The sequence below is a fragment of the Otolemur garnettii genome, unplaced genomic scaffold (genome assembly GCF_000181295.1).
Source record: "Otolemur garnettii isolate 467f Iridium unplaced genomic scaffold, OtoGar3 scaffold00038, whole genome shotgun sequence".
NCBI lineage: Eukaryota > Metazoa > Chordata > Mammalia > Primates > Galagidae > Otolemur > Otolemur garnettii.
The window spans coordinates 8,879,192-8,892,341 of record NW_003852433.1 but is presented as its reverse complement, the minus strand read 5'-3'; the positions used below and the strand labels follow the sequence as shown (position 1 = coordinate 8,892,341).

At 43.4% G+C, this 13,150-nt stretch overlaps 1 protein-coding gene across 3 annotated transcripts in view; it reads right to left on the bottom strand.

The window, feature by feature from the left end:
* CIT (citron rho-interacting serine/threonine kinase) overlaps nucleotides 1–13,150 on the bottom strand; it is a 181,704-nt gene that overhangs the window by 63,967 nt on the left and 104,587 nt on the right. For all 3 annotated transcript variants that reach the window (XM_003789925.1, XM_003789926.1, XM_023513311.1), the window contains 4 exons: nucleotides 11,201–11,317; nucleotides 9,878–9,987; nucleotides 8,523–8,697; nucleotides 4,364–4,561 (listed from right to left, as the gene is read on the bottom strand). In XM_003789925.1, coding sequence (XP_003789973.1) covers nucleotides 4,364–4,561; nucleotides 8,523–8,697; nucleotides 9,878–9,987; nucleotides 11,201–11,317 — 600 coding nt within the window. The remainder of the gene's footprint in view (nucleotides 1–4,363; nucleotides 4,562–8,522; nucleotides 8,698–9,877; nucleotides 9,988–11,200; nucleotides 11,318–13,150) is intronic.

Below are 13,150 nucleotides of genomic sequence, written 5' to 3'. Positions count from 1 at the left end.
AATGCCACGGCACTCTACCCAGGGGGACAGCTTGAGGCTCTGTCTCAAAAAAAAAAAAAAAAAGAAATCAAAATGGAGATTTTCTTTAATTTTTTTTCTTAAAGTAACAATAATATTGCTTTTGCTCCATCAGTGCAAATATTAACACAGTGAAAATCACCAAATCACATCTTAGTATGATTATGAAAATAGACTGACCATAGGAACACCAAGGGGTCCTACAGATCCACCTTGAGAATCACTGACTAGAAGCTGGGTGGCAACAAGGTAGAATAGGCGGACTGCATCCAGCCTGGCCTGAAGACCAGACACACACGCTCTTTGGGGAGTATTTATGCCTTCTTAATTTTCAAGGAGTTACAAGAAGAAAGAAAAGTAAATTATAATACAGTCTTAATTGCGAGGAAATACCTACACAACTGAAGAAAGGAAACCAGTATTTAAATGTCTGAATACCTTCTGGGATCCATGGTCAGGATTCCAGAACACTTAGGCTTCTGTGAACCCATCCTTTTCCTGGTGAAGGCAGACATCAACCAAGAATGTCACCTTACATGCCCTGATTTCACATCTTGCTATCATGCTGATGGCTTAGTAATTAATTAAATACAGGGTTTGATATTTATATGCAAGAATAAGAGCATGCATTGACTAATGATTTTAGCAAATCAAAGAGGATGACTTTGGGATCTCATAATCATGCCACACAGGAAGATTCCCTGCATTAGTGTCTCTAGCTTTTAACTTCTGATTATTCAACATTAGTCATTTGACCAAATCAGTAAAAGAACACAGGACAGGAATACAAAATGTGTGAGGCCTTGCTGGTGTACACAGGGCATAGAATACAGCTCTACCAGGTGAACCTATTCAGTTATGCTGACACCACATCACACGCCCATGTGCTATGAAATGTGAGGACTCAAATTCTCTTCCTTAAGCAAAAGCACTTGGAGTCTTAATCATCAAACCCAGGCAAAACATTTTCTTTTCCACCAGTAAGTACCAAAGGATCTTAAAAGCATTTTTCTGTTTTAAGTTTGACATTCCTGTTGGTCTCTGTCTTGATTCAATTTCAGCTTATAGTGGCCAGACAATTTCGATGCAAAGCTATAGTTCGATGGGTACAGTGAGAGTGGGGGTGGGGGAGAGCAATAGCAAGGACAATGATGGCCTCCCAGCTGCCAGTCAAGCTCCTTCCATGGACAGCTTCAATTTAAGAGAGCTCCATCTAATTTGGCCCAGGGGCAGAGGCCAAACAAGGTAACCATTCCCTTCCCAGACTAGGAGATGGCTGCCTCTTAAAATTAAGCAACAATAGCCTATTTGACTATTCCTTTTTATTGATAAAACAGGCTGCTATGAAGCTCACAAATCTCCTAGGAGATTATTTTAGATCCAGTTGATTTAATTTGACTGACGCTTGTACAGGATCTGAACTTCAGCCTTGCACAATGAGAAACTCAGAAAGTATTGCATTTGTGACCATTTTCTCTTTTTTCTTGGAAAATACATTCTTCAGAACAAATTAAATCAAGTGGTTCAAGCAACAATCATAGGCTGTCCATAACCTAAGTTATAGGGCACAATCTAGAAAACAGGAGGAGAAAAAACAAAGGCCACAGCCTCCAAACTAAACTGAAGCAAAATGATACGGAGTTTGGGTTTCCCCAGGATGGGGTTTATACCCCACTGTTTGACTGAAGGAAGGCACTTCTGCCGTCATCTGAGCAAGCCCTATTTTCCATGTCATCTTCATCTGCAGGGGCAATGGAGTGCTAGTTTCTAGACCTAAGGAGATTTGTTTCTTTATATTTTTTTAAAGAAGATACTTTGTGGCAGTGATCTCATCTAACTAAATTAAGTTGTGACTTGCTGCTGGGCTAGGCTTCCTACAGCCATTAGACACAGCACACTCCAACCAGCAGCAAGACAGGATTTAAAGGACTAATTTCCCCACAGATAAAGAGTGGTGATACATGCTCTGTTTTATATCCTCTTCCCTCCAAACGAGGCAGGATAAGGTACACAGCCACCTCTCTCTCCCATTTCCAACAGAGCAGTAAGATAAATGTGTCCTTCCCAGCTACTCTGAAATAAATGAATTTGAGGGATTACAGGGCAATCCCCTAGGGAGAAAAGGCTAAAGACACAGCATTGGGCACACAGCAAAGGCTCATTAAATATGGATTAAATTACTGATGTTCACTTTCTTTCAGAGCTTACAGGGAGAAAATATATTAATATACAATGTATTAAATATAATAGGGGTTGAAACTTAAGTGTCTCCCTTTAGGAGCTAAGAAATGCTATCTGTCTGTCTCACCCTCCACCCACCTCCAGCAAATCGAGATGCCTTCTTGGCATGAACTCTTATATACAGATTTAATTCCTACCTCCATTTTTTTGTTCTATAGACTTATTTTCTCTTTGCTTTTTCTTTGTTATTTTGTTCCTGTTTTACTGTTTATGGTTTTCCAAATGCGTTTAGTCCACTATAATACAAGGCAAAGTATAAACAAAGAGATATCATCATTATATTTTCCCAAATCAAATACTGGGTCATTTAATGAGTGTTCTCTTAGAGATGATGGAACTTAAAGGTTAACTAGCTGTAAGTCCTGGAAAATCTAGACTGCACAAACTCTTTCCGTACAGGAGTTACTCTCTAGGAGTTACCCTAGGATCATGGAGGCCGCTGTGCCTGTGACTGATCCCATAATGGTTCAGATAATGGGATAGTCAAACCCAACAATGGGCAATAACTTCTAAGAATGAAACAAGATTAAAAACATATGCATTACTTTCGAGCAAGGTAAATAATAAGCAATGAATGCACGTGGTCATTTATAGAAGTAACTCTAAGAGAGGTTTAGAGATGTTTGCCAATGGAGATGGGGACAGCATCCAAGTTGAATCAGAATGAATAAGGCACACATTTAGATACCTTATGAAAAGATACCACTAATCCAAATCAGCTGTATTGTGCCCAGCCCACAGGAGAGGGCACCCTGACCAGAAGGCATGAGTGTGCAGTCTGCTTGGCAGGCACAGTATGTTACCATGAGAAATGTATGTGCCTGGCTGACACTATCCATTAAAGCTTGTTCAGTTTTCTATGTTCAGAGTCAAAGTCCACCAAGGAGCTTTCCAAGAGTAACAGGATTTTCTATGCACTTCCCTGAATTGGGGGGGGGGGGAAGCAAAGATTGTCCACCCAGTGCCATAGTAAACTTAGCAGTTGCATTTCTCCCTCCAAGTTGATAAACTGGCATTTTATATGTAAGATTCTTGTGAGTTTTGTTAACCAGGATCCATTCCTTTGAAAATGATCAGCTATGGAAAAATGCCCCCCACCAAAATTCCATTCTCAGGCTTCTAGCAAGAACTCAGGTTTAAATCCAGTGACCCCCGGAACCCTTCAAGCTCTGCCTCCTGAGAATACTTTCAAGCTACGTAAGAGAAGGGAAGTCAGGTCCCTGTTAAAGAAAGAATCTTTCATTCAGTAGAATCTTTCCCATCCAGATCATAGAAGATGCATACAAAAGACAGGAAACAGAATCTACAGCTTAGAAAAAGGTGACATAAGTGAGTAACAAAAGATAAGAAAAGACTACTGGAAGATGTAGGATTATTATTATTTTAATAATTATTATAAACTAAAGTAGAAGAACCAGGTAAATAGACTTTAGCTGAAACTGAAATTTAAAAAAAACTATATGTGTGTGTGTGTGTGTGTGTGTGTCACCCTGGGTAGAGTGGCGTGGCATCACAGCTCATAGCAACCTCAAACTCTTAGGCCTAAGCAATTCTCTTGCTTCAGCCTCCCACGTAGCTTAGACTACAGGCACCCACCATAATACCCAGCTATGTTTGTTGTTGTAGTAATTGTCATTGTTTTAGCTGGCCCAGGCCAGGTTCAAACCCACCAGGCTCGGTGTTCGTGGCCAGCACCCTACCTACTGAGCTACAGGTGCTGCCCTGAACTTTAAAATATAATAATGATTTTTTCTGAGACAGAGTCTAGAAGAAAGATATATAAACAAAGGAGAAACTTCTCAAGATATTAAAGAAAGCTAAAATATTACCAGTCAAGCTAGGATACTTATTCCAATGACAAATAAGCCTACGAAAGCCAATTTTCTGCCCTTAGATATCTCTGTTGATTGTTTGCCCGGGCTGTTCTCAAACTCCTGAACTCAGGAGATCCTCCCACCACAGCTTCCCAAAGTACTGGGACTACAGGCATGAGCCACCACACCCAGCTCCCTTGGAAATCCTAAGAGTGAGCAAATAGACTCAGCGCCACAACCCTCCTAGCCAAGGCCTTCAGCAACCTGCAAGCACTGCTCCCCAGACCTACCGTGAGTGCCTGGATCTCCTCTTCAGCTTCTGCTGTTGTCTCCTCCAGCTCTGTCTTTGCCTGGCGAAGCTGGCTCTCCAGGGCCGCCCGAGCAGCCTGCAGGGCTGTCAGTTGTGACTCCCGCTCCTGCAGGGACAGCTGTAGCTCTGTCAGCTGGCGCTTAAGCTCCAGTTTCTGCTCCTCATGCTCTAGACTGACCTGAAAGAGACAGACAAACCCTCATTGGTATGAACAGAAGAGAAAGTGAAGACACAACCTTCTGCTCAACCTGCAGCTGAAACCTAGTCTTGGAACCACATTGTCAGCACTCCCTGGAGTGGGGGAAAATGCAATGGGACAGGTCTGACTTCTACGCATCTCAGGAATCAATAGGAGTGAGAACATGTAAGAGGCATGTCTCCTAACCATCCCTTACTCTAAAATACCCAAATGCCTAGGAAGGCTTCAAAAGAAAAACCATACAGCAAGAATCACAAATAAAAATTAGGACAATTATTCATATTAGGAAAACATCTAAAAGTAAATGATTATAAATAATATCATATTAGTAACAGGGACACCTTTATGATTTGAATGCAAATTTAAAAAGACTGCATTCTATTTAGTTTAGATATTCTTGCTCTGATTTGTTCTCATTAGGTAATTCACATTCATGTCACATTATAAGCTAATCATCCTTCCCTCCATCTGCTCATTCATCCATCTACTCAATGTTCCATCTATTCATTGAAGAAAAATTAACTCAGCAATTCCTGTGTAACAAGGATTATGGAGGTGAAAGTCCTGCCTTCAAGTTGGGGAGGAAAATGAAAACCAACCATTACCACATACTACCGTGTTCCCCTGAAAATAAGACATTGTCTTATATTTATTTTATTTATTTATTTATTTTTTGCAGTTTTTGGCTGGGGCTGTATTTGAACCCACCACCTCCAGCATATGGGGCTGGCGCCCTACTCCTTTGAGCCACAGGCACCATCCTTATATTTATTTTTTCTCAAGAAGACACACTAGGGCTTATTTTCAAGGGATGTCTTCCTCTCCGTGCCAAAATGTATGGTGTGGCTATGCAGATATGTTGCATAGCCATGCCCATCACTAGGTCTTATTATCGGGGTAGGGCTTATATTTAACAAACGCATAGAAATCCTGCTAGGGCTTATTTTTTGGGTAGGTCTTATTCTTGGGGAAACACAGTATAGTCAAGTGCAATGGGCAAGACACAGAGGGACATCATGGGAACACAGCAGAGGGCTAGAGAGCTAACTCTGGATCTATTAAATTCTAATGAAGAATTTATAGGAGTCAAATAAGCAAGAGAGAAAGAGAATTCCAGGCGGGGAAGCAAGACATGCAAAGGTGTGATGGGAAGGAGCGCATGACACAGCCATTGACAATGGTGTCCAAGAGACCAAGCAAGTAAGACATGCTCACTGCCCTCAGACAGCTCACTCATTCTCTAAGGGGACAACAAGAGACTACAGTAACACACAAAGCACAGAAGGCTATGGGGATACACAAACTAGACCCCCAACCCAGCTTTGGAGGGTCAAAGAAGGCTCCCCAGAAAAGGTGATGTTTAAGTCCCAAAGGCCATACGGGTGAAGAAATGGACTTGCAAAAAATTTAACCTGAAGAACCAACATTAATTTGAGGTGGGGCAGGGAACAAAGACAAAGAGGAGTCAACGGTGACTCCCCCATTTCTGGACAGGTGAATTCCTGTCAGAGAGAGACCATTGGCTATGCCAGGGAGTAAACAAGGAAGAGCCAACTGAGGTGAAATCTAAGAAATTCAAGCTTGACATGTTGAACGGGAGGCCCATGGAAGACATCTAAGTGGAGATGTCTAACGTCTGCTGTAACAATGGGTCAAAACTCCACAGCAGTGGTTCTCAACCTTCCTAATGCCGCAGCCCTTTAATACAGTTCCTGTCGGTCGCGACCCACAGGTTGAGAACCACTGCTCTAGAGAAAGGTCTGGGTTGGTAATCTAGACCTCAGGTCGGGAGAGGAGGAGCCTGAATAAATCAGTGATAGCTGAAGCCATAGCTGTGATCACTCACTTGTGGCGATGATGTGATGGTAGCAAAGACAGTACTCACAATGTACCAGTCACTGCATCAACTCATTCCGTCCTCATAACACTAGCATTACCTCCATTTTACAGACAAGCCACCTGAGGCACTGACAGAACAGGCAACTGAGCAAATGTCACAGCTAAAATAAGGACAGCGCCGGCACTAAAACCCAGGAAGTCATGCTCGACGGTGTGTGCTCACAAGTGCTGCACCTTACTGTCTCTCTTATTAAAATGCCACCAGTCAGACCAAGGTTGGCCACTACTAGCAAGCCCCCAAATTCCCAATGCCACTTGGCAAAATCAAAAGAGGCAGGTGACAATGAGTCAAGGGGAGGTGGGGGGAGAGCCGGATGCTGAGCAATGAAAGGAGAACTGAGGAACCCTGCACCTTTGTGACTTCACGCACTTAGCCAGAGAAGAGCTAACACTGCACACAGGGGGCTGGGGGAAGGCCAAAGCCCTCTAAGGTGGATCAAGCTCCAGGCGGAGGCCTCTGCCCTCAATCTCAATAGCAGCATGTGGCTAAAAGAAGAAGGACTGACCTTGTTATATTTAGAGCTGAACTCTAAAACCCCCAGGGAGAACATAGAGCCTGAACCTCTTGTAAAACATCTTAAGTTTCTCCTACCAACCTTGGGGGGCTAGATATAGTGATTCAAGTAAAAAACAACAAGCTTCCCAGGCCATTTTAATTGCCCAGATGAGCTACAGCTGCACAATAGGCTCTTAAGAGAAGACATGTGTGGAAAGTGAAGGCAAAAAACAGCCACCCAAGGCCTCCAACCTAAAGAAGTCTGTCTGCATCATTCACACTCACCTGTTCAAGGCTGACTCTACCATGATCTTGTTAAACTTACCTCAGAGTGCAAATACAGCCTGGGCAACAGAAGGGAAACCACCACCTAAGGTTTTCAGACAACCTAGAACAAGGGTTCTCAAACTGCAGCAAGTATAAGAATCACCCCAGGTGCTTGTTCAAAATGCAAATTCCTTACCTCCTCCATTCCATTTTAAAAAGCAAAGACGTTAGGAAGGAATCTGCATTTTAAAAGACCTGCCAGATGATCCTAACAGAGAGGTCCACACCTTGGAAACCCCTAAAAAACCATGAGATATTACACTTTTTCAGTCCTTTGAAGAACTGATTTCATTTTAATATTCCAGTACAAACAGAAACACACCTCAACATGAGAATTCCCTGAGGTTTAGTCCTCAGACCTCTGTCTGCTTAGCAGTACCTCCTTAAGAAAGATTATCTGGTATATAAAGAATCCCATCGCAAATATGACCGCAACACGTCTGCAAGACAGACTACGTCTTCACTCCAAGCCCAGCATCTGACTAGAAATGACCACTGTCTGGAACTGCAGTTGTGATTCTGCCGGTTACAACTAACTTTTGCCCATTAGCCTGATCGCCCCCACATCAGGAACGGGTCTGTCTTATTGCCACTGTAGACCCAAACTAATTGGCACACAGCAGGCTTTTAATAAATATATAGGGAATACATGAATGTAACATTATGGATTCAATCACCCTCAACATGTATACAACCGAATTTGTTATATTTTCTTCCCCAAAACCTGGCCACTTCCATAGCTTCTATGTCTCTGAAGAGAACTACCTTCCAATCAATCAAACCTGAGTTTGGTTATCTTTTAATCTTACACTGTCATTATGAGACCTCTGTCACCATCACTGAGCCACTATATCCCCACCATGGCCAAACACTGTGCATTGACTAAGTCAAATTGCCCTCAGTAAACCCTGAGGTTTAGTGGGAGGACTCACCCGCTCCCATACGTCAGGGGCACAATTTACACAATCCTCACAGGACCCTGTGAGGGAGGCAAGTTAACACTGACATTTCAGATAAGGGAACTGAAGTGCAGAAAGGTTAGGCAGCTTGCAAAACTAATTAAGAAGGGGTGGCATTCTAACTCAGACCCTGCTGTCCAGTGTGAGTCCTAACTGCCATGCATAATACCTCGTGTGTATGGATTTGTATTTGAAAACTGTTGGTCTGGGGCCCAACTCCTCCGACAAATCCTCCCAAGAGATCACCCTTCACTCTCACCTCCCTCAACCTTGTCTCCAGTTCTAGTAGCCGATTCTTGTCACTGTGGTCTTGGTGGCTCATTTTCTCCAGCTGCTCTTCCAGCTTTCGGTTCTGGGCCTCCAATTTCCCAGCCTGGGTCTCCAGGTAAAATTTCTGTTGCCTGAGTTCAGAAATCATCTCTTCTTGGGCCTTCCTGGTGGGGGTGGGAGGAGGATCCAAACAAAAAAACAGTCTCCTTAGAGTTGAGCTTGTACCCTCAGAAGGACAGATGAAAGTGGAATGAGATACGGGTCTTCATTAAGTGGACAAAGGCCATTCCTAGGTTAACTCTGTCCTGATCTGGTCTCATAGGCATGGGGAACTTGAGGACTATTCAGCTGTCACCACTCACACTACCTCACCTACAGGATTAAGTCAGGTCAAGGGGGATCAGAGAGCTACTAAGATTTCATTCCTTTGATAGGCCATTTTTTTTCCTTTGAGAGTGTATGTATGAGAGCAGAGGGGCCTCTTAGTACTGGGCAAGGGTACCCCAATAACTCCTTAAGACAGGCCCCAGGGAAGAGGAGCAACAAGGAGAAAGAAAGCTACTCTGGAGCCAGGTGCAGTGGTGCATGCCTATTGTCCCTGCTAATCAGGAGGCCAAGGCAGGAGGATTGCTTGAGCCCAGAAGTTCAAGGGTGCCGTGAACTAAGATCTCACCACTGCATTCCAGGCTGGAGAACAAAGTGAGGACCCATCTTTACAAACAAACAAACCAAAAAGAATGCTATTCCTTCTAGTTCTCTGTAGATCTTGCTCACCTCCCCCACCAAATTGCTTAGAAGAATCAAAAACAAGAAGAACTCAAAGACCAAAAACAATCCTAAAGAAAGAAACCTAACGGGGGAAAAATCCTGGAGATTGTAATTCTTTGGGAGAAAAAGATGAAAATCAACCTGCTCCCAGAACACAGACAGTCCTTGCTAAACTCCAAACTTCCTCCCCCAGGGCCTAACCTAATGACCAGATAGTTGGCCCAATTGGATACACACAAGATAACCTCTTGCCAGTCACAGGAGGCAGGCCTGGGAAACAAGGACTGCAGCTTTCCAAATGCAAACTATAAATAGCCTTATTAGAAAAAGCAAAACATTTTATAACCTGATGATAATTTGAGGCATTTAAAGAAACCTGAGGAAAAAAAAAAAAAAGGACATGGCAGAGTAGGACCACTTGAGGCAAAGCAAGATGACATTAAGGACCCAAGGGGTAGGTGAGCTACAGAGCATTCAGTCCACTCCAGCTCCCTCAGGCAGAAGGAAATGGACTTTGTGCCCCAGAGGAGAAGCCCAAAGTGTAATAATGTAGGTGTTTAGAATGTGAATACTTACATGTTCCTTTGGGTAAAAAGACTGCTGTTTGCCGCAAGTTTGTTGGCTTCAGACAGTTCCACAATCCTCTGTTCCAGGGACCTGATCTTGGAATCCATAGCATTGATCATCTGAAACACAGGGCAGCTGTGAAACCTCACACTCAGATCATGACGCGAGTACTGGAGTAATGCGAGCCACAAGGGCTGGGGAGTCAGCATTCTGGCCCAGTAACAAGAGACTCAACCAGTATTCACCCTGCAGTACGCACCAGTGGACAGTACTCAATTGTTTTTTTTAGGGATTAAATGTCCCCACACTAGCTAGCTAAGTGGCTTGCATTAAAAACACACAGATGGACCTAGTCCAGAACCTAGCATCCTGTGAGTGAGAGGCTTCGTGAAATGCCTCTGTCCTCTTCATGTGACCTGAGCCTGCAGGAGCTTCAAACTTGAATTTGCAAGTTCACATTTATCATCACCCAGCGAGTTGTCACTTTCTGAGTGATTCCTTCTCACCCAGCCATCATTGTTCTAGATTTTCTACATCAAAGTTTCCTCAAGTTAATGAATCATACGAATGGTTAAAAATATAACTTTCCAGGACTCTCCCTTAAGAGATTCTGATGGGGAAAGTCTCAGCGAGGTGCATATTAACAAGCACGAACTGAGCAGCAAGTTTCTGAAACAACTGCCCACGTGGATTAGAAAAGAGCAAAACAGGCAAGTGAAAAGAAGGGAACTGCAACAGGACTGAGGGTCACTGGGCAGCTTCTCAGGGGGCATTCTGAAGGACAACATTCTAGCTGCAGCAGATGGCAGATCAGCAGAAGTTCTTCAAAAAGAACACAAAGGAGCATGAAAGGGGCCACCCTGAGCTGCCACCTCCCAGGGTGCTGGGGAGAGGAAGCTGTCTCTAGAGAAATCTTCCTATGATCAACCAACTCCAAAGGAGTAAACAGAAAGAAGAATTCACCAAAGGAAAGAATTCTCTCAGGTGTGTGATTTTGGAATATTTCAAAAACTCTCTTTTGCAAACTGGCTTTTTTTTTTCTGAGACAGAGCCTCAAGCTATCCCCCTGGGTACAGTGCCATGGCATCATGCTCACAGCAACCTCCAACTCCTGGGCTCAAGAGAGTCTCCTGTCTCAGCCTCCCAAGTAGCTGGGACCACAGGCGCCCACCACAACGCCTGGCCATTTTTTGGTTGCAGCCATCATTGTTGTTTAGTGGGCCCGGGCTGGGGATTTGAACCCGCCACCTTAGGTGTATGTGGCTGGCACCTTAGCCGCTTGAGCCACAGGCGCCGAGCCTGCAAACTGGCTTTGTGACTACTTATACCTACCGCCTTCTGCTCGCTGAGAATTTTGCCTTTCTCATGGGCCTCCTCCTCATGTCTCTGCATCATATTCTCGAGATTCTCCTTATCAGCCAGGTCTTTCTTTATCTGACTGTCCAACACCTATGGAAACAAAAGAAGAAGTGAATGCTCTCAAGAGCAAAGCAGAGCAGAAAAGACAAAACAGAAGCACGTGAGAAAATGCAGGAAAGGAGGACAAATTCAAGGGAGAAGCCCAAAGTCTCCAAACTCTGGGGCAAAGAGAAGGCAGAAACCAGGGTTCTCTTTATCAGCTGGGAAGGAATTAAGTGGTCAGGTATTGTCATCAAATGGCAAGAAACCAGTGGACCTAAGTTATAAACGCACTTTAAAATCAATAGCCAAAAAACCCAGAGAGATACTACATATATCAAAAATGAGGTAGACCCCAGAACAAGGGGGTTAAAAAAGATGTCTCTAGTGAGCTAGACCCGGGGAATAAAATTCTTATAATCTGCAAATGTTACCTGGGGACAACTTTTTCCTAGCCAATGCACCTATAGTTTTCAGAACATTCCTTGCTCATAATTTGTACAAAATTAATTCTAGATGTTCCTGGGCTGTATGCAGAGGGACAGAAGCTGAAGAGAAAGTCTGTGTCACCAAGGCTGATATTCAGAGACAACTCTGGACCAGAGGATTCTACCCACCAATAATGTAGCTAGACAGTCAATAGACTGAAAAAGACAACATAAAAGAATGAAAAAAGATGCTTCTTTCCTCTGTTCCTTCATCTGATCCAGCCAGGAAAAAAAAAAAAAAAGAAAGGTTAAATGGGAAGAGAAACCTTTCCCAGAGGAAGGGAAATCATGTGTTCTCAGTGCTGAGAACACCACTCTAAGCACCTACTGTTCCCAAGAGGAAAAAATAAAATGGCAAAGGTGTCACCAACCACCAGCTTGATCTAATGTTCTTTGGGGCACACACAGCCCCACCAGTTGCCAAAACGACAAGCAAAAATGGAAGGAAAAAAGAAGACAACATCATAATTTGTCTGAGCCTTTGACCACAACCTTATGTTTCTCATCACAGAGAATCCATTCTGCTTTTCCCAGTGACATCAAGAAGGACAACAGGATATTAGGAAGAAAGCTGAAAGAACTGGGGTCACAGATAGGACTGAAATCTGCCTTTCCCACAATGTCTACTGTGAAAGGATCTTCACAGCTCCTGGGGACATCATCCCTAAAAAAGAGCCAGTCAGCAGGGAGGGGGCCACATGATAAGGAAAGGTAGGAATGGCTTTCAAAGAGGGCTTTAAACGAGAACTGACTGATGCAAAAAATAGAATGGGAGTTGGGAGAGAAGACCAAAAGGTGGGAACGGGGTCATAAGAGAAAGGAAAAAGCTCAATAACATGAGAAGTGGCCTGCTGTCTTGGATGTCTGAGTGTGATTCTAAAATTATGAGCAAGAACAGGGTAGAATCTAGGGTATGATTATAACTATTACTGAAATGCCTGATAGAGGCTGGAACAAGAACACAAAGTAGAACAGGCTAAAAAGAAAAAAAAAATTGTTTTATAAAGATTCCAGTCAGGAAGGCAGAAGAAACGGATCTTTCCCTGACATTCCTTGAGATCTCTACACGTTCTTCTCATCTAGAAGGTAGCAGACACCACATAACATCTAGACCCGGGATGCTTTTTTTTTTTTTTCAAATGAGTTGCCAAAGCAATGAAATACATTTTCAGGATCGTTCTGCTCAAAATAAGACCTCCACTTTGGCAGTGATGGATACCAATAAAAGGTAAGTGTGGGATGAAAGAGACAAGCCTCTATCAAGAACATATGCATTGCTCAGATTTCACAGGGTTCAACTGGCAGGAGAATGAACAAAAAGATGTATGGGGGAGGAAATGAAGCAAAGAGTTTGTCTGAAGTGAAGGATTCCACCATGGCCATCTAGATGAACTTA